This window comes from Triturus cristatus, chromosome 4_1 (genome assembly GCF_964204655.1).
Source record: "Triturus cristatus chromosome 4_1, aTriCri1.1, whole genome shotgun sequence".
Lineage (NCBI taxonomy): Eukaryota > Metazoa > Chordata > Amphibia > Caudata > Salamandridae > Triturus > Triturus cristatus.
The window spans coordinates 994385954-994407996 of NC_140585.1; the positions used below are offsets into that span (position 1 = coordinate 994385954).

The following is a 22043-nucleotide window of genomic DNA, read 5'->3' on the forward strand; positions in this document are numbered from 1 at the left end:
AGGATGCACCAGCCTATTCAACTAAGGTCTTTGATAGGAACACCCCTCTGATGTACTTCTGAAACTGGATCCACTAGTTCTACTTTAAAATAAATAGAAAAAACTTGTGGAGAGGGGGGAGACAGGGGTGAGAGAACAATCGAAGAAGAAATGGTACAATTCAAAACAAACTGTGTCACATAAACATAGCCATGAATTCTGCTTGACAGGAGGAAAAAAGTTAAACGGGGTGTAGGCTTTGGTAAAATGCATGTGGATTCTTTCATACGAATGGTTTAATATTTTTTTAAGTGATAACAGTAATTTTAGAACAATTTTTCAGTCCTGAGTGTGGGCGCATAGAGATCCTACCTAATTGGGAACAAGGGACAGCAGGTCAATAGATTTGTTCACATTTATTTGGTCTGCCCTAGAAAATTAAATGTTCTCCAGATCTATCATTCCTGTCAACTGTGTAACTGAGTTACAAATAGATTTTAGTCTGAGATTCGCTGGAATTAAGTGTTCGAAGTGTACAAAAATGTATGCCCCCCCATTGGCTGTTGCCTTTACCACACATGATGCTGTAAAAAATAACATATGTGCATAAAGCAGAATCACAGGGAATCATAATGATCCATTATCAAATCAACACTTCACACTCACAGCTGATTTATAAACACTGAAACTGTTGCAAACTATTAGCAGAAGTATAAAAGCATGTGAATATAGATCATATTATTGTCATAAAACCCTTTTCTCTCTACAAACTAAGACAAGACTAAAAAAGACAACATCTGCAAAACCTAGGTTAGTTGCAATCTTCTAGCTGCAGAACAATTTCCATATATAGAATGAATGACTTTGAATAAATGCTCAAACTTAAACAAACAAACAGAGCTTTGAGGTAACCTTGGGAGTCATACATACTATACAAATTACTTGGAACATGAAATCAGTTTAATTAATTTGGTGAACTGGGTGAATAAGTAACCTGCAAACAGGCTAGAATCACTTAGCGGCTAATGTAAAGGCAATATTTTGTAGGTTCTGCACCACATCTCTCTCTTTAGATTAATGCAAATGCAAAGCACCATTACAAATGAACAATGAAGATTAAGACCTTACCATATGGATTGGCATTAATGTTGGTACCAATAAGTTCTAGTGTTTGCTCTAACAGATCACATATTTGTACAAGACTAATTTCCAAAATGTCTGGATCCTCATCTCGCGGTTTCAGTACAAGAGCCACTCCAGCCTCATAGTTTATCACTGAAGAGTGCCAACAATATTGCTTGCTTCCTTTCTCTACGGGCACCCAACCTGTACAAGAAGAACAGTTTTAAATTAGTAGTTAGTGTTTGTACAAATGTGGAGTGGACAGACATTTGTCATATAGGTACAGTAACAGCTAAGCTTATGCTAAAAAAAGCCCGCCTACTCTAAGCAACAGACCAATAGCATTACTACTTTCCAAGAGTAAGGTGGATGGTGAGCAAATATCAAATACAATAGTATTCATTTTCACACGGAGGGTCCCAGTGCTGTAATACATTGCTACACAGCATACTTCAAAATTTAGGTCCTCTTAATAGTCTTTACCACTATCGGGTCTATTGAACCCAAAGTCAAAACCAGGTTTTCCAAGCATGTCTGCCTACATAAAAAAAATTGTTTGCAAAGATACAAGATCCTAATCTGTACCTGCCTCTACAGTGTTAGTATTTCTCACAAATGTATCTGATGTTGAGTATTTCGTCGTTAAACGCGGTCATTCCTTAGTATATTTAGAAAAGCAGTATTACTTTCGTAGACCATTATTGAAGAGCCATGACCAGGCTGACATCAGTATCCCTCCTTATGGGACTATCTGATTTATTCATTTTTTTATCACCAGTTAATGTTTCAGATACAAAGGTTTAAAGAATGGCACCCTGGTTGTTACTAGTGACATATTCCATCTTGTTTAGGGAACACAAAATTAAGTGAAGAAGCAGTTAGGGGCACACATGGAGTACTGAACGTGGCTTACCTGGCCGAGGTTAATGCTCCTCGGATGCATCATTAGAGTTTCTAGGATTCCCTTACTCTTCACCCAATCAGAACATGAATGAATGAATGAATGAAAAGCAATTTGTATCGCGCAAACTAAGCCCGAAGGCATCAAGGCGCCTACCAATAAGATCAGAACACAGAGGCCAGCTCACGGATATGCCATAACAAATAGCCAGGTCTTTAACGCTTTCCTGAACAAGGGGACTGATGGTTGAGCTCTAATTGCCATAGGGAGAGCATTCCAGAGCTTGGGCGCCAGATAGGAAAAAGCCCTTCCTCCCCACCTCGTTCTCCTGAAACGAGGTACCAATAACAGTTTCTTATCTGAGGACCGAAGATTTCTGGAGGGGACATAGGGAACTAAGAGATCATCGATTCCTCTCGCTCCTTGACCTAGTATTGTCCCATATGTTAGACTAAGGATCTTAAAGGTGATCCTAGCCGAAATAGGAAGCCAGTGTAGGCTTTTCATGACAGCAGTGGCAGAGGAGAGCCTTGGGGCGTCCGTTACAAATTTGGCAGCCGCATTCTGAACAGTTTGCAGTCGCTGCACCAAACCCTTGTCTAGACCCGAGTAAAGAGCATTACAATAGTCAAGACGTGAGGACATCAGGGCTATAACTACTTGTTTGCGTGCAGAGGGAGCAAGGTAGTATTTTATTTCTCTTAGGATTTTGATGATGCCCCAGCAAGTCGACACCGTTCTATTTACCTGTAGGTTCATAGAGAGTGAAGGATCAATCAGGACCCCCAGATTACGAGCTGAGTGAGTGGGAGAGGGACACATTCCCAAGGAGGGGGGCCACCACTTGTCAGACCATAGGTCACTCCCACCACCAAAGACAAGAACCTCCGTTTTCTCTCCATTCAGCTTTAGGGAGTTACAAATCATCCATTTAGACACTGCCTCCATGCAGTTTCTAAAGCTGAGAGCAGAGGAATCGTCCGGGTGTGAGAGGGACACCATGATCTGGGTATCGTCTGCATAGGAGACCGCCTCCATCCCATAGGATCTTATTAACTTGGCAAGTGGGGCCACATAGATATTAAAAAGGGTAGGGCTGAGGGCCGAACCCTGTGGGACCCCCACATTGAACAGGCAGGGATGGAGATAAAAATTCGCCTAGTTTGACCCTCTGTTCTCTCTGATCCAAGAAAGAAGCCAGAAGGCTCAGAGCCGATCCCTCAACCCCAATCTCCCTCAAGCGAGCTGTCAAGGTCACCGGGGATAGGGTGTCAAAAGCTGCTGTAAGGTCTAATAGGACCAGAAAAGTAGTATGGCCCTGATCCACCTCCATACGGATATTGTTTAACACAACAGTAAGAGCGGACTCTGTACTATGGGACCGCCGGAAACCATGTTGGGCTGGATCAAGAAGTCCATGCCCATCTACAAAAGCCATAAGATGTTCATTGAGATGTGTTTCGAGCATTTTAGCAGGTGCCGGAAGCAGCGAAATAGGACGGAAATTCTTCAGGGTTTCAGGATCAAGGGAGGGCTTTTTTAAAAGAGGCTTGACCACCACCCTCTTCCACACGGCCGGGTACACACGCTCATGTATTGCCCTGTTCATGATCTCGAGAAGAGGGGGCAATAAGACATCCCTACAGTCCTTAAAAACTCTGAGAGGGCAAGGGTCTAGGGGTGAGCCCGATCTTGTTTTACTAAGCAGCCTATCGAGTTGGACTATATTCAGCGGAGGGAAACAGGACAGACTAGCCTTAGCAATCCGATTTTCCATTTCAGCCCCCGAGATGGCCGGAGTGCGCAGGGGGGGGGGGGCAAAGAGGCCTGTTGTAATTCCAGGGCGGAATAGATATCCGCAATTTTGGAATGAAAGAACTGAGCGATCCTATTGCAGAGATCTTGAGAACTGACAGTCGGATTGGGAGTTTGCAGAGAGCACAGGGAATCGACATTCCGAAAGAGGTCTCTGGGGGACGTAAGAGAGGTAGTTATTTTGGCGAAGTAATCCTGCTTAGGATTGATTACCTCTGCCTTGTATCTTTTGAGCAAGATTTTATGTTATGTTATGTTATGTTATTTGTACACTTCTATAGCGCACAGCCACTCCACTGGAGTATCCCGGCGCTTTAACGAAGACTCCCAACCGAAGATGGGGAAAAACATAACACCAAAAGGGCATACAAACACAGAAACAGCATCAAGATTACGGGAAGAGCAAAGTCTTAAGAGCCTTGCGGAAAGACAGAAGACTAGAAGTCTGTCTTAGAGAGATTGGAAGATCATTCCAGGCATGAGGGGCTAAGTGACGAAAAGACCGTCCTCCTGCTCTTGCTCGTTTGATAGTGGGAACACTCATCTTTGATAAGGACGAGGATCTAAGAGATCTGGGAGGGGTATACCAAGACAGTCGTTTGGAAATATATTTGGGGCCTATGCCATGCAAGGCCTTGAAAGTCGTGGTCAGAGTTTTAAATAGAATCCTTTTTGCAACTGGGAGCCAATGCAATGTGGCAAGAAGATCCGTGGCTCTGACTTTCCTTGGAAGACCAAAAATGGCTCGGGCTGCAGAATTCTGGGAATTATGTTTTTCCCTTTCTGTTAGGTCCCAGCTCGCCCTCCACACCCTCTCCTGTTTCCTACAGTCCTGCCTCAGACGTCTCAGGGGTTCAGTAAACCAGGGAGCCGAGGGACTCTTTCTAGCCGAATAGCGCAAGGTAACGGGGGCCAAAGTATCAATTGCCCTGCCCAGAGAAGAGTCGAAATCAGTGGCCGCCAGATTAACATCTCCCACATTAGAATAGTTATTATTGGGAATCAGCGGCGCCAAGGTCTCCTTTGAAATCGCCTTAAGATTACGTCTGGGTTCTCTTCTGCTATGGCTGAAGGACTTAGAAATGGCAAGGGGACCCTGGAACTCTAGCGGAACGGCCAGATGGTCGGACCAGACCAAAGGAATGGGTTGGCCCGTCGAGATCCTGGGGTCATTCGAAAAGACCCCATCCAGGGTGTGACCAGCCTGATGAGTGGGAAATTTAATCAATTGGTTTAAGCCACACGCGGACATAGAGTCCAACAGAGAGAGGGAATCCTTGGAATCAAAATTTTCCAAATGAAAATTAAAGACCCCAAGGATCGTCATGTATTCGTACCCAAAATAAGGTTCTAAAATATTAAGCAGTTTCTGGCTGAAGGCAGTTCTAGGTCCGGGAGGTCTATAGATTAAAATGCCAACAAAGGGAAGGGAGGAAGCAGAAGTGATCACAAAATGTAGGGCCTGAAAAGAATCTGAGGGAACGGAAAGTGGAGTAGTGCGACAGGAATAGGAGACCTGATGTACAATCCCTAATCCGCCCCCTCTGCGACCCTCCCGATCTAGTCTTCCAAAAATATAGCCTTCGGGGATGGCATCTATAGGATCTGGGCCGGAGGAACATTAGAGTTTACATCCACTTGTAGGGGCCTGCATGTTAGAATGACTCTCCCTCCGACAAACACCTAAATGACATAGCACCAGTGACTATTGCTGTACAGGGTCATAGACAAGGATACAGTCAATGAGCGATAGGAGGGGAAGAGTGTCTGGGAGAGAGAAGGCAGAACCATATAAACAGGGAATGGCTCCCCTCAGAAATAAGAAGGCTCTCACTTGGCAGGTAAAGGTGCAGTGACAGTTCAACAATAGATCTGTACAGTGCCTAAGACCTATCAGGCATCACAAACCTTTAAGACAGATGAGGTCAAACCAATGTTCCTTAATCTCTTAACCCTTTTGCTGCTAGGCCTCCCCCCCCCCCCCCACACTCACTGTGCTAAGCCTTTTTTTTGGCTATTTGGGGTAGTTCTAGCTTAGGCCCCTGTAACTTTTTGTCCACATAAGGTATCCACGCCAAATATGCACCCTTTTCGTCCAACATCATAGGGATTTTAAAGGAACCCAGGGTTTATGGATTTCCCTGGAGGGGACCCAGAAAATAACTAAATTACAGCTAAATTTAGTTTTTGGGGGGGAAAAATGGGGAAAAAGTGCTGCAGAAGAAAGCATCTGTGTTTTCCTCTGCAAATGGTATCAACAAAGGGTTTGTGGTGCTGAAATCATCATCTTTCCAGCTTTTAGGGACAAGTAGACTTTTATCAGGAAACCAAAATAATTTACACAGTTTTGGCATTTTACTGGGACATAGCCTATTTTTCCTACTTTTTGTGCTTTCAAACTCCTTCCAGTTAGTGGTGGAAATGGGTGTGAAAGCAATAATGTATCCCGGAAAGCTATACATTTCTGAAAAGTAGACAAAATTCTGAATTCAGCAAGGGGTCATTTGTGTAGATCATATTTTTCCTACTTTTTGTGCTTCAACCTTCTTCCAGTTAGTGGTAGAAATGGGTGTGAAAGCAATAATGGATTCCAGAAAGCTATACATTTCTGAAAAGTAGACAAAATTCTGAATTCAGCATGGGGTCATTTGTGTAGATTTTTTAAGGTTTTTCTTAATAGAAACTAACAGTTGAAAATAAGAAAAAATTAAAATGAGTTGGAAAAAAACAGCCATTTGTGCTATATAGCAATTAATTTGGTAAAATATAAAGAGTGAAAAATAGGTATCAAAGACACCTATGTATTTTTAAAATGGGACCAAAATATAGAAATTAGAAACAGTAGCCATTTGCACATCTCCGAAATTGTGGTTACCCATACTAGCCTGTGCATTGTAGGACATTTTTCAAAGTGACTTCTTTTTTTACACATTGTCTTACATTAGGAAGGCAGAAATGCATAGAAAGTCAATAGGTAATAACAGTTGTTCTACAATCCTGTGTTCCCCTAAGACTCTAGATAAAAATGGTACCTCACTTGTGTGGGTAGGCCTAGTGACCGCGACAAGAAACGGCCCAAACCGCAACATGGACACACCACAATTTTACAGTGAAAACTTACCCTTTTTTGGCAAAGTGCCTAGCTATAGATTTTGAACCCTAGCTCTGCCATGACCTAGGGAAACCTAGCAAACCTATACATTTTTGAAAACTAAAAACCCTGGGGATCCAGGCGGGGGTGACTTGTGTAGCTCTCACCAGGTTCTGTTAACCAGAATTTCCTGCAAACCTCAAACTTTGTATAAAAAAAGCACATCTTCCTCATATTTCTGCGATGGAAGGTTCTGGAATCAGCGTGGATCCACAAAATTCCACCCTCCCCGCATTTGCCAAAGTCTTCCGATAAAAATGGTACCTCACTCGCGTGGGTGGGCCAAGTACCCGCATCAGGCAAGGGCCCAAAACGTATTGAGGAGGCATCAAAATTACCTATCACAAAACAACCTAGTTTTGCAAAGGGGGGGGGGGGGGGGGGGGGGGGGGTCACCTGCGTTTTGACCCCGGGCTCGGCGACCATCTTGGGAAACTACCAAACCCACACAGCGAGGTATGGCTTGCATGGACCCCCAATGTTTTCCTACCCAGAATCTCCTGCAAACCTTACATTTAGCTAAAAAAAATCTGATTTTTCTCAAATTTCTGTGTAGGAAAGTTGTGGGATCACCGGGCTGACACAAATTTTTTACCACCCAGCATTGCAACAGGTCTCCTGATGAAATTGATGCCTCACTCGCGTGAGTAGGCCCAGTACCTGCGACAGGCAAAGGCCCAAAACGTATTGAGGAGACATCAAAATGACCGAACACAAAACAACCTGGTGTTGAAGGGGGTAGGGAGTCACCTGGGTTTTTAGCCCCGGGCTTGGCAGCCATCTAGGAAAACTACCAAACCTACACATTTCTGAAAACTAGCCACCTGGGGGCGTCCAGCGAGGTATGGCTTTTTCTCAGATTTTTGTGTGGCAAAGTTGTCAGATCACTGGACTAACAAATTTCGTATCCCGCAGCATCCCCTAGGTCTCCACGATAAAAATGGTACCTCACTCGTGTGGGAGGACCAAGTACCCGCGACAGGCAAAGGCCCAAAACGTATTGAGGAGATATCAAGATTACCTATTAGAAAAATACCTGGTTTTGCAAGGGGGCGCCTGGAATTTTGGACCCGGGCTCGGCGACCATCTAGGGAAACCTACCAAAACCAACCAATTCTGAAAACTAGAAACCCTGGGGAGTCCAGGGAGGTTTAGCTTGAGTGGATCCCCTAACGTTTTTCTACCCAGAATCCCTTGCAAACCTCAAATGTAGCTGGGTAGGAAAACGTTGGGGGATCCACGCAAGCCAAACCTCCCTGGACTCCCCAGGGTGTCTAGTTTTCAGAAATGTGTGGGTTTGGTAGGTTTCCCTAGATGGTCGCCGAGCCTGGGGCAAAAAACCCAGGTGTCCCCCCCCCCCACCCCTGTAAAACCAGGTAGTTTTGTGATAGTTAATTTTGATGTCTCCACAATACGTTTTGGGCCCTTGTATGTCACAGGTACTTGGCTCACCCACACGAGTGAGGTAACATCTTTATCGGGAGACCTGGAGGAACGCTGGGTGGTAGGGAATTTGTGCCCGGTGATCCCACATCTTTTCCACAGAGAGATTTGAGAAAAATGCAATTTTTTCAGCTAAATTTGTCGGGTATTCTGGGTGTGAAAACGTTTGGGGGGTGGGTCCATGCAAGCCATACCTTTCTAGACTCCCCAGGATGTCTAGTTATCAGAAATGTTTGGTAGGTTTCCCTAGATGGCCGCTGAGACTGGGGCCAAAAACGCTGGTAACCCCCTCTGAAAAATCAGGTAGTTTTATGACAGCTTGGTGGGCACCTATGTTTTTGGTCCCAGGTTTGGAGGCATCTTGGGGAACCTAAAAAAACCCAGATATTTCTTAAAACTAGACACGCTTGGGAGTCCAGGGAGGTGTGGCTAGCGTTGATCCGCCAACATTTCCTTTCAAGAATCCGCTGCAAACCTCAAATTTAGCTAAAAAGTCACATTTTCCTCTAATATCTGTGTGGAAAAGTTGTGAGATTACCGCACGGCACACATTTCCTTCCACTCAACCTTCCCCTCAGTCTCCTGATGAAAATGATACCATACTTGTGTGGATGGGCCGAGTGCCTATGATATGAAAGGGCCAAAAACGTGTAGGGATTGAGGGGGGCACAAAGCGGGTCCAAAAGGGGAGTTTGTTTATACGTTTTTAGGCTGACACTACTTTGGGCACCCACACAAGTGAGGTATCATTTTTCTCGGGACACCAAAGGGAATGCTGGGTAGTAGGAAATTTGTGCCTGTGCGGTGATCCTACAGTTAACTCATACAGACATGTGAGGAAAATGTGACTTTGAACGTAAATTTGAGGTTTGTGGGGGATTCTGGGTAAGAAAACGCGGGAGAATCCATGCAAGCCACACCACCAGACAAGAGTCAGTACATTCACACCGCCATCCACGCACACCACCAATCAAGCGCCATCCATACACATTGCCAGCCAAGCACCATCCACACCCACACCGTCAGCCAAGCGCCATCCATGCACACCGGAACCAATTGCCATCCAAGTACACCACCAGCCAAATGCTATCAATGCACACAGTCAGCCAAGCAATATCCACACACACAGCCAGCTAAGTGCCACCCACGCACTCCGCCATCAAGTGCCATTCCTGCACACAGCCAGGCAAGCAGGGCCGGACTGGGAACAGCAACCAGCCCTCGCAGATTGCTGCTCGACTGGCTCTGGGAGGGGGGTTGGCGGGGCTGTGCTGGTAAAAAGCACCACTCCTGCTTTTGTTACCGGGGCCCGATATTGCTGCACTGCTGCAAAACCGGATCCCAGTGACAAAACTTCCCCCCACGGGCAGAAAACCGGCCCACCAGGTAAACGCCCAGAGCCCGCTACAGCCAGTCCGGCCCTGCAGCCAAGCACCATCCATGCACACAGCCAGCCAAGCACCAGTCCACGTACACCACCAGCCAAGCGCCACTCCACTCCCACCTCCGGGCAAGCGCCAATCTACACACACCGTCATTAAGCGCAAGTCCACCCACACCATTAGCCAAGTGCAGATCCACACACACTGCCAGCAAAATGCCAACCAAACATCAGTACACACAGACCGTCACCCAACCTCCAGTTTACACACACAGACAAACTCTCCCTGGTTTCTAGTGGTTTTCTGCCCCCGCTTAGGTGCAGACGAGAATCAAAATATCACTGAAACAGCCAAAATGTGTGCCTTCAAAACAGGAGTGACCCTTGCCTGTGGGGCTTTTCACAGGCATTCCCATAAACATATCCGCAGGGGGCAGATAAGGAGCTATTGGTCTGGCAGCCCCACCCCTATGTATAGAAAAATAAATCCCTGGTGCCTAGCGGGCTTTCTGCCCCCCGGTGGGGGGGGGGGGGGCAGATTATGGACTATTGCCCCCATCTGCCTCCCAGGAGAGGTAGAAAGGCATTGGCAGCCTCCACCCCAACATATAAAAAACACAAAAACAATGGGCTTTCTTCACCCCCGGGGGCAGATTAGGGACTATTGACCTCATCTGCCTCAACCCCTAAATTCCACAAAATAAAAATCCCTGGTATCTAGTGGGCTTTCAGCCCCCCCATTCCCCCACCCCGGGAGAGCAGAAAGACTGATTTTCACAAAATAATTCTGGGGGGGAGCAAAGTCCTTTGCCCAAGGGGCTGCTCCCCCCTCCCTGGTGGCTAGAGGGTGGATCCCTGCTTGGGGACTCCCAAGGTGGGATCCACTAGGGAGGGATACCATTGGAATGGGGAGATGATTTTCCAATGGTACCTCTCCTGACTTTCTATGTGCTCAGGGCCTAAGATAGACCCCTGAGCACGTAGAAAGTGAAACTGAAATGAGCCTATTGGCTCATTTCAATTTCTGTGCAATGACGTCAGCACGATGTGCGCGCTGGTCATCATTGCACAGACATCAGGGGAACAGCTGCGGGATCTAGGGAAGCTCTTTCCCAGCTTCCGAGGCTGTTGGGTGGTGGGGGGGGGGGGGGGGGGGGGGGGGGAGGGAATCCGTGCCCGAACCAGAGGGGTTTCCCTGTGCCATGTGATCGGACGGCCGGGGGGCGTCCGACGCACATGAGCACTGGTGCGTCAGATAACTCCCGGCCGTCCGACACACCAAAGGGGTTTATAGGTATGCCTCCTACTAGTGAAAACAGGGTGACTGGCGATTTCACCGAACAGACAGAAGAATTTGTTAGGAGTGATGTAGTGGTAGTATGAAGGACTGAATTCCTCATTCAAGTTTGAAAGGTAAACTGATTCCGAAAAAGATTAAATGGAAAGCTGAAGGACAAACTATGGTATCAAGAATGAAACAGGCAAGCCTGAAGTGCTCTACACCGGTTCTCAATCAATTTTAAATTCACATGCCCTCTTTCGTTTTTATGATTTTTGATAGGAAGAGAAAACACTAAAAACAGATTCCGATATTGGTCTTATCTTTGAAACCTTGCACCCAAGCTCCATTTTACAGACTGTAAGTTAAGTGTAGCTGCACTGATCGCTATTGTCAGTACTGAGCTACTGATACCGGGAGCATAACCTCCAATTAGGAATGCTAAGCTTAGCAGCAATTTCCATCTAGAAACCATCTCACTACAAACAAGATCCACACTACATTTGAACTCCTGGCAAAAAACACAAAGAAGACAAACGTGTCTTACGAGTTCTCACCTGGAATATGTCCAGTTTCATCGGGAAGTGGATGACCGTTGCTCTGGTCAATTTCTTTGGCAGGAATCCAGGACTCGGGGACTGTTTTAAAATCCTCTTCCACATTCCAAATAAATTCTTTAAAACAAAACAAATGGCCTCATTTTGCACATTTGTGAGAATACAAATCTATCAATGACACTCTTCGCCCCTTGGGGAAGAGTGCACTCTTTGAAATGATAATCATCTTGCCAGTGCATATTACACAAAATTACCTCCAACTTGTTTTCAGAATTGCAGTCAACGTTAATGAAATGCTTTTATGGTGGGCTTCAACCCTAAGTCTCTTTTACCAAGTATGTGCAGGCAACTTACAATGGGGTATAGCAAACTGGATTTCTGACCGTCCCATTGGCTCTACGGTAACAGAATCGACCCAGGCACCAGACTAGAACCTAATCTCCTTTGAGACCTTGCCCTGGAATATTACTCCATGGTTCCCCCATTCCACACAGATTGTCGGTGCTGAACAAAGTCTCAGGCCCTCAGACACATTAAAAGGCACAAGACCCTTACAACGGTAAAATCTCTATGGCATGGTACGTGGCTGAAACAGATGGTCGATCTCTGGTGATTCAAATAGTGGGAGTTAATAGGAATAGCAAACCTTTCCATATATGGTACAGCAGTTATATGAAATTGCTTGCCCAAGTGTCGACAGAATATTGCTTACACTATTCACAGTTCTACAGATATCTGCACCTGAGACAAGCTCTCAATGCGTATAAAATGAAGACGTAGTATCAGTTCTCAAAATTTCAGATATCTGAAACTGAAAATACCCATGAAGCGAATTGGACGTAGACCACTGGTCATCAACAACCCCTATCGACTGGTGGACATGAAGAGAAAATTGGAAGCTGAACTAGGCACCATAGAAGATGACAAATTACTTGGGGCCAAAATTACCTCATGCTGCCTGGCAATATCATCCTCGGCCGAGGCCCGTGCAGGTAAGAGCGGTGGGGAGGATTTCGACTAACGATGACAAGGGAAAATTAAATAAATAATTACATTTCCTTCGTTGTCGTCTGTCAAAACACCCCCCCACCGCTCTTACCTGCATGGGCTGTGGCTGATCCTCCTGCCTCAAGTTACTACTAGTTTAAGTACTTTCACATAACATATCACGACCCCATAAAGTTATGGCAAATGGTTATGGAAAAACACATCCAATTGCCCGAGATGTTTCCTGTTTTCACATGATCTGAAGGTAATAAATTACTGGAGGCAAATGCATAATACTTGTAGAAATAGATGGGACATTCAAACCTCTCCACCTTCATCCCAAGTACACTTTGTTGGGTGTCAGGAGCGATTTGAATGGGCCACCGGGGGGAAGAGGGGTCTTACACTAGCTATGAATTTACTGTTCAGTAAAAGGGACATTGCCCTATACTGGATCAAAGATGAGGCCCAATCACATAGAGACTGGACAATAGTTCACTGCGCCAAACCAGAAGAGAATATGTAGACATTAAGAGGATGTGTTTGAAAATTCATACGATATTGCAACAACTGGACTTTAACAGTTGAAAACAATTGGTGTCATTTTTTTTTTTTAACATATCCGGCGACTTGGTAATACTGCGGCCTGTAGATAACACACTGTGCTTTGGTTTATATAAGAAATGTGTATAAAAAGAAAAGAGCCTGTAAAAAACAAAGACAAAGTGAGAAATCAATTAGGAACCTTGCAGCTTATCACAGGAAGGTAACTTCCCATTAACCATTGCCATTCTCATGGTTACCAGAGGGTCAGACCAATAAAACAAGTTGTGAGAAACTGGGCTAGTGGTTGACTTGGGTGTGAGCCCTGGTCAAGCAGCACCAGTAATCCTTGAGGGTAATGTACAAGCAAATCTCAAATTGACCTGTGCTCAACGCCTGGTAGCTTGGCACAGAGCAGTCAGGCTTAACTAAGAGGCAATGTGTAAAGTATTTGTGCAACACTTCAAACAGTAAAACAGTGAAAACACTACACAAAAAGATTCCACCCCAAATTAGACAAATAGAGCTGAATGTAATAAATAGAACAGGACCAAAATGACAAAATCCAATCATTAGAACCGTAGTTATGAATTCTAAAGAATAAATTGAATATAGCGCCAAAAAGCACAAAGTGGCAACTCGAGATGTCTGGTCGCGCTGGACCAGGTCAAATTCTAAAGTTTAGGCTGACCACAATGGAGTACAGCTTGGATACAGTTCCAAGTTAGTTCCACTTAAGGATTACCTTCTCTAGTTTGTGGCAAGAATACGGTTAGCGTTGAAGATTGCTGTGAGGCACAAGGACAGCATTGCAGGATGTTGTCAGCGAAGTGCAAGGTGCCAGTCTGCGTCTCGGGCGGACATTGCTGGAGCTTTGCAGTGGTTGTCTGCGAGAGCGGTCAATGCTGCAGTACAAAGAGTCGGACTGACAGAGTTCCGTGCTGATTTGCGGTATGACCAACAAGGTCTCGAAGTCAACGGGCCTGTTCATGGTTACCGAGTCCAAAAGCTTGATTTCAGCACCTGTGAGCCACACCAAGTGTCCAGGACCTGAGAGTCACCACTTGGAGGTCAGGAACTTGCTGTAGCTGGGTCCAAGGGCTGGTGTACGGTGTTGAGGAGCCTTTTATGTCTTGTAGGCTCAGATTAGGAGGACGGCAGACTAGCCCTTGGAGTCATTCTGGGGTCCTGGGTTCAAGATGAAGTTTCTGGTTCAGTTCTCCTTCCCCAGGCACGAAGGTAGAAGGTAGCGGGTCAGCTAAGCAGGGCAGCAGTTCCTTTAGAGCAGCCGTCCACCAGAATGGAAGTCCTTGTAGCAGCACATCAGTCCTTCTTCATGGCAGAGTATCTACAGGTCCAGATATATTTATACCCAGTTGTGCCTTGGAAGTTATGTTATGTTATGCGGTCTTGTTAAAGCGCTCAGCTGCCCCAGCAAAGGGGGGTCCCGGCGCTGACGGCAGAAAACTGCCCAGACTCTAACAGGGAGAAGGCCTACAGTTGAGGGAAGAGGAACATTTTGATTGCTTTGCAAAATGCCAAAAGATTCTTCAAGCTGCGGATGGAAGTAGGGAGCGCATTCCAAAGTTTGGATGCCAGAGTACGGAAGGAGCGCCCCCCGGCACGGACCCTTCTCACCCGAGGGAAAACCGCCAAATGCTGCCCCATCGACTGAAGTTGGCGGGAAGGGGTATATGGTGCAAGCAGATTGGCCAGAATACCTGGGGATGAAGAGTTCAGGATTTTAAACGTAATACAGAGGGCCATGAAATCTATACGTTTGGCCACAGGCAACCAGTGGAGCTGACGAATAGCCCTAGATGCAGACCACGTCCTAGGTAGGCCAAGGAGGGTTCTGGCCACAGCATTCTGGAACCTTTGCAGTCTAACGATTTCGGACTTGTTGGACCCTAGATAGAGTGAGCTGGCATAGTCTAGTCTCGACAGTATCGAAGCCTGAACAATAACCTGGCTGATGGGGGGGGGTCAATTTATTTATTTATTTATTTGTAAAGCGCCTGGTGACCCGGAGGCATCCCCGCGCTGTAAGAACTTGATTAGGCCGAGGAGGGAGGGGGGGGGGGGAGAACTTATTTGGGAAACAGCAAAGTTTTAAGCTGTTTGCGGAAGCCTAGGTAGACAGGTTCTAACCGCAGACAGCGAGGGAGCGAGTTCCAGCGTGTGGATGCTTTTACTGAAAAGCGACGGCCACCAGTGCGTACTCTCCTGAACTTAGGGACATTGGCTAGTCGCTCATTGTCCGAGCGCAGGGATCTCGAGGCTTTGTACGGAGTCACCATATCTCCCAGAATGGAAGGGCCTTGTCCATTGAGGAGTTTGTGAGCGATGCACATTGCCTGAAACTCGATCCTCTCTCGCACTGGTAACCAGTGGAGAGCCTTAAGCGCTGGTCTGGCAGAGACTCTGGAGGGAAGGTTCATTAGCATCCGGGCAGCCGCATTTTGGGCTCGTTGTAGCTTGCCCAGGGTAGTTTTGGGGACTCCCAAGTAAACAGCATTGCTGTAGTCCAATCGCGTAAGGATCAGTCCTTGAACCAGGAGTTTCCTTGATTGGGGAGGGAGCAGTGGAAGGATCTTACGGACTGATCGCATAAGTCCGAAGCAAGTTCCCGCTGTTTTAGATGCCTGGGTTTTCATGGACAAGTCTGGTTCGAGCCAGACCCCCAGGCTCTTAATTTCCCTCTTAGGGACGGGCACCTCACCCATAGCATCGGGCCAAACTGTAGATGGAATTGCTGAACATTTCTTGCCCATCAGCATAACTTCAGTTTTGGACCCGTTAAGCTTGAGTGAGAACTCGCACATCCAGAGATGGATTTCCTGGAGGCAGTGCAGGAGATTGTCTGGGCATTGGTCAAGATGTGAAAGCGAGACGACTAATTGCGTGTCGTCCGCGTAACTCACAATTTTGATGCCGAAGGGGGCAACTACGTCCTCTAGCGGAGCCATATAGGCGTTAAAAAGAGTGGGACTAAGTGAGGAGCCCTGTGGCACCCCACTAGTCAAAGGCAGTGAATCAGAACGGGAATTGCCATCCCAGACCTGGAACGAGCGGCCCGACAGAAATGACTCAATCCAGGCCAGCGCTGTGCCCCCAAGTCCCGCCCTGGCCAGCCGGTGGAGCAAGACACGGTGATTCACCGTGTCAAAGGCTGCACTAAGGTCCAGGAGGATCACAGCCACTGACCCCCCTGAATCTAAAATACGCCTTGCCTCCTCGATGACGGCGAGGAGGGCAGTGTCCGTGCCTTGGCCAGGACGAAACCCAGTTTGGGACCGGCGCAACAGGTTATTAGATTCAAGGAACTGGGACAGCTGGACGTTAACCAGTTTCTCGGCAATTTTGCTGATGCCCGGGAGAAGCGAGATCGGTCTATAGTTGGCAAAGTCAGTGGGGTCCAGTTGGAGTTTTTTGAGAAGGGCTTTAACTATCGCCCCCTTCCAACTAGGGGGGACGGAGCCTTGGGACAGCGAGGCATTGATCAACTCCAGGATTGTGGGCACAATCGCAGGGGCGACAGCTTTCAGAAACCTCATAGGAGCAGGGTCACGGGGAGAGTCGCTTTTCATCTTGGCCAAAGTCTTTCCGACCTCGTCCATTGAGACCGCCCTAAAGGTGGTCAGCAGTGGGCAAGGGGCACCTCCTGTGCAAGTGTCAGGCGCAACGCTGTCCCAGTAAGGTAGCTGGCTAGGCTGCGGAAGTGAGGCTAGGATGTGGGAGACTTTAGACTCGAAGTACTTAGCAAGTTCATTGCTCCTGTCCGGTAAGGTCCTAGTAGGTGAAGGGGGTTGTGGTATTTTCATGAGTTCTTTAGCAATGAGATAGGATTCTCTTGCAGAGTTAGTGGCATTTTTTATCCTATCATCATAATAAGAGGCTTTAGTAAGTTTCAGAGCAGATTTATGTTTCAAAAAACACAAACAACGGTTTGAGCCCCCTCAGTATACCAAAACAGGTCCCCGTCACCACCTTGGTTTGGGTCTGAAAACTAAGGATGGAGTCGACCCAAACACCCAGGTTTTTTTTTTTTGATAAACAAGTTTTTATTGTTTTCAGCAGTGCAACAACAGAAACTGTCGGGGCCCCCAAATCCCCACCACTCAGCAGTACAGTGAAAAGCTCACCACATTCCCACCCACCCCTCGAAACTCTTCCCCATCTCCCAAACCCCCCCGCTAAGGTATGTTGCCCAGCCATTTCCCCCAAACCTTCCGGTATTTCTTGGGACAGCCACGTGCCAGATAAAGAGTCCGTTCCTGCGCCGCACACCAGTCCACCCCGGCGCCCCACTTAACTATGGTTGGCGGCAGTGGTTGCTTCCATGCCGCCGCAATGTCTCGTTTAGCCACCATCAAGGCCGTCATGAGGAACAGCTGTTCCGGGCGCGTGCCATCTAAACCATCCGTGATGCCCAATAGGGAATGTCTAGGCTCGTGCGGAACCTCCCACCCCAGGACCTCCGTAAGCTCGGACTCAATGCCCTTCCAGAACCCCTCCAGCCCCGGGCAAGACCACACCATGTGAAGGAAGTCGGCCGGCTTGGAGCCACAGCGGGGGCAGGCCGCGTCCCCGGAGAGGCCCGCGCCGTGAAGGCGGGCCGGCGTGAGATAAGCAGCATGTAGGTAATAAATTTAGACAAGTCGCAGCCTAGCGGAGGCCGTCACCAAGCGGGGGGCCATAAGTGCGTCCCGCCAGTCGGCCTCGTCCAGGGGACCCACCCAGCCCTCCCAACGTTCCTGAAGGCCCTCAAGGGATGTAGGGGTACAGTTAACGAGGGAGCGGTAAATCCTGGAGACGCCCCCGCTCCCCAAATTGCCCAGCATGACGTGAGCCTCCGGAGGGCTGTGGTCCGGCAGCCGGACGTCTAGTGGGGTGTAGGTGCGTATGGCGTGGCGCAGCTGGAGGTATCTATAGAATTGGGAGGAATGGAGGGAGAAGCGCGCCTGCAGCTCTGAAAAGGAACACATTCGCCCGCCCCGCCAGACGTCCCCCAGCTGGGAAATGCCAATTGAGTCCCACGCTCTAAAGCCTGCCAGCTCCGTGACCTCCCGCAACCATGTCCCGTGCCACAGGGGAGTGATCCGAGTCAGCCTCCCCGTCCAGCGGGTGTGACGGAGAGCCGCTCGCCAGGACAGGAATACGGCCCTGGTGATATCCAGGCAAGAGGCAGGGACGGGAGCGCCATACAGGCGGTCCTGAATACCGGAGAAACCCAAATCCCCGAGTTCCACTCTGTAGGCTGGGTCAGACCAACCCCCCCAAACCAGTCATGAATGACCAGAAGGCGGGTGGCCAGATAATAAAGGTAGAGGTCGGACATGCCCATGCCCCCATCGAAGGTGGGTATGCGGCACGTCGATAGAGCCAGCCGGTGCCTCCCACTGCCCCAGAGGAATCTCGTCGCCATCCCGTCCAACTCGCGGAACCACGATCGCGGAAAGGATAGGGGGGTGTCTTGCAGCACGTACAGAAACCCGGGAAGAATCATCATTTTATAGAGGGCCAACCTCCCTAGCAGATTGAGGGGTAACTGGTGCCAACGCGCCAAGTCCGCCTTGGCTTTCTTCACCAGGGGGTGACGTTAAGTGCCCAGCACAGCTCCGGGAGGAGGGAGACCCAGATGCCCAGGTATTGAAATGACAACCGGCGGAGAGGGATGTGCTCTTGCCAGTCAAAACACTCCCTGGAGGGGTGCAGCGGGACCAGGACCGATTTCCGCGAGTTGAGGGATAGACCAGACGCCCGGCCGAAACGGCTCAGGATGGAGAGGGCACGGGGTCCGGAGTGCGCCGGGTCACTCAGATACAGCAGGACGTCGTCCGCATAGAGTGCGATTTTGTCAGCCTCCAAGCCAGGCCACTCCCAGCCCCGAAGGAAGGGGTCAGATCGAATCAGGGCGGCCAGGGGTTCCATCGCGAGGGCGAAGAGAAGGGGTGATAGTGGGCAACCCTGCCGCGTCCCTCGGCCGACCCGAAATGGCCTCGATAGCACTCCATTAACCAAAACCCTGGCGCGGGGCTGGGCATAGAGGACACGCACCATCCCCACGAACCGGGGGCCAAAACCCACGCGGGTCAGGACCTCAAAGAGGTATGTCCACCCCACTGAGTCGAAGGCCTTCTCGAAATCAACGAGGAGGAGAGCGAGGTACGGAGACAGCCGATGGCGATGGGCCAGGGCCACATGGAGACGGCGAAGACAGTGGCGGGTGCCCCGAGCGGGCATGAACCCACACTGGTCCGGGTGGACCAAGGTCGACAACAGGGGCCGAAGCCGTTGGGCCAGGACCGCCGCGTAGAGCTTCACATCCGTGTTAATGAGCGAAATGGGACGGTAAGCCGCCCGGTCGGTGGACGGCGGCGTGGATTTAGGCAAAACCACGATCGTGGCCAGGTCCGCCTCCGGGGGGAAGGAGCCCCTCTCAATCACCTCCGCATAGTGAGCGCGCAGCCGCGGGACCAGGGTGTCTCTGTAGGTGGCGTAGAATTCTTGGGGGAACCCGTCAGGTCCCGGGGTCTTCCCCGCGGATGTCCGTCCGATGGCGTCCCCAATCTCCTCGAGGGAGATGGGGGCCTCCAGGCTCTCCCAGTCGGCCGGGCGAAGCCGGCCGAGGTGTGCGTCCCCAGACGCAAGTAGAGCGGCCAAGGAAAGATCCGGTGCGCGAGCCCGGTAGAGCTGAGAGTAGAACTGGGCAAAGGCGGCCGCCATCTCCACAGAGGAGAACCGGAGCACACCCGAGGAATCGGTGATCGCCGGAATGATGCATGAAGCCCGGGGGTAGGTAGCCAGGCGGTGCAACAGCACGCTGTTCTTGTCACCCCAACCATACACCCTTGCCACCGAGGACTGCCAGAGGAGTTTGGCTGCCTCGAGGGACCGTTGACAAATCTCCTGGCGAAGGAGCCTCAGTTGCCGGGACACCGCCGGGTCATCATGCGCGGAAAGAGACTGCTCCAGTCGCAGCGCCCGGGCCTCGCAGGCAGTGAGCTGTCGCAGCCGCGACTGGTGGCGCCGCACCACCTGCGCCTTAGCCGCCCCTCTGATGGTCGCCTTGCAGGCCTCCCACAGGGTACCTGCCGACGAGACCGAGCCCTCATTAGCGGAGTAGTATTGAGCAAGCTCGGTGCCCACTGCCTTGCGCAGCGCCTTGTCTTGGAGGAACCAGGCGCTAAACCGCCACATTGGCCGAGCCGTGTGCGGCGGAGGCCCTAGGCCCAGGAGGACCGGTGAGTGTTCCGAAATCCCCCTGGGGAGGATGCGGACGTCTTGGACGTCCCCGCAGTCGGCGGGAGGGAGAAATATCATATCGATACGGGCGTGAGAATGGTGAGCGGCCGAGGTGTGGGTGAACTGACGGGCATGAGGATGCCAGAGCCTCCAGGCGTCGCAGAGGCCTTGGGCCTCGGCCCAACCCGCCAGCTGCCGTGCTCGGGCCGCGCGGGAATCTGAAACCGGTCCCGACGAGTCCATCCGAGGGGTCGAGACGGCATTAAAATCTCCCCCGAGAACTACCGTGCCCCCCGGGAGTGTGGCCAACAGAGAAGCAGCATGGGCCAAGGCCTGCGACAGGCCCGAGGGCGGCGCATAGAGTGATAGGAAGCTGACCGGTCTACCATCCAGCGTGCCGCAAACCGCAATCCCGGTTCCCTGAGGATCATGGGTCACCCGTGTAAGGACGAAGGGGAAAGAGCGACGCAGCAGGACCGCCACTCCGCGGGAGCCGCGGGCAAACCCTGAATGCCACACCCGATCGTACCCATAACGCGCAAGGAAAGGGCATTTTTCCCCCAGAAGATGGGTCTCCTGAAGGAGGACGTCGGCCCCTATGCACTGAGCATATTTAAGGACTGCAGTGCGCTTGAGCCTATCCAACAGGCCATTCACATTCCAGGAGAGTATACGCAGCCGAGCCCCAGGGGTCAAGTCAGTCATGGAAGCAACAGGCATAGTACGCCGCGGCAGTGAACCCCCAGGGGGGCGCCGGGAGGACCCAAGGCCACGCCGAGGCGCGGGGAGAGGAGGAGGAACGCCCATGCACCGCGGGGAGAGCAGACGACAAAAGGAAGGGAGCCAGGGGGGCCAGGTGGAGAGCGGGCTCAAGTGGAGCGCATGTGAATGTCAGTGCGGAGCGCTGCAGTGACGCGCGCTGGGGACTGCTGTGTGACGCGGCTAAGAAGAACCCAGACCCAAACTAAAGGAAACACCCTCCCTAGAAGGAACAACCAACAGAACAAAACCCCCCCCAACCCCGCACCCCCCACCCTACACTTCGAGAACTGAAGCATCTGTCGCCCTAACTTTAACAGCAACTACAAGGTCCCAAGCAAAGCGCTCGGGTGTCAAGAGCGTGGTGGACCCCTCCAGAAGTACGGATGCGAGTATCTGGTCCTAGAGTGCTACACATAAGCGGAAAGCCGCTGAGTCTAGGTCCGTAGTAGAGGTCCCAGCAACGGGACTAGGCCGCCGAACCCCCCGCCGAAACAGAAGACAAGGAAGAGTCATAGGGCCGGGCTGCGGGAGAGATCAGAAAGGTCCGCCGACGCAGGGAGTGGGGTCAGGGACGGATCCAGCAGACGGGCCGACTGACGCCCAAGGCCCCCAGCCGCCTGGGAGGACGTCCCGGAGGAGGCAGAAGAGTCCCTCAGTCTCAGCCACGATGTGCTTGCGGAACGAGGCCCAGCCGCCAGCCCCCCCCGGGGCCGCCGGGATCGCGTGCGTCGCCTGCGGCTCGGGCGCCGGATCCCGGCCGCAGCCTGGCCCGAAGGCCGCCGAGCCGGCGACGCCCGCCCGGCCTGTTGTAGCGGGCGTTCTTCGGTGAGCCAAGTCCAGGCCGCCCGGGGAGTGTCGAAGAACAGGGTCTTACT

The 22043-nt window shown here is 50.2% G+C and overlaps 1 protein-coding gene across 4 annotated transcripts in view; it reads right to left on the reverse strand.

Annotated features, from left to right (window-relative positions):
• The window catches only part of RLIG1 (RNA 5'-phosphate and 3'-OH ligase 1), a 174907-nt gene that overhangs the window by 87200 nt on the left and 65664 nt on the right, over positions 1-22043 (reverse strand). For 3 of the 4 annotated variants that reach the window (XM_085653918.1, XM_085653917.1, XM_085653916.1), the window contains exons 4-5: positions 11629-11745; positions 1108-1305 (exon numbers count right to left, since the gene is read on the reverse strand). In XM_085653918.1, the coding sequence (XP_085510044.1) occupies positions 1108-1305; positions 11629-11745 (315 nt within the window). The remainder of the gene's footprint in view (positions 1-1107; positions 1306-11628; positions 11746-22043) is intronic. The other variant, XM_085653919.1, reaches the window with a different exon arrangement.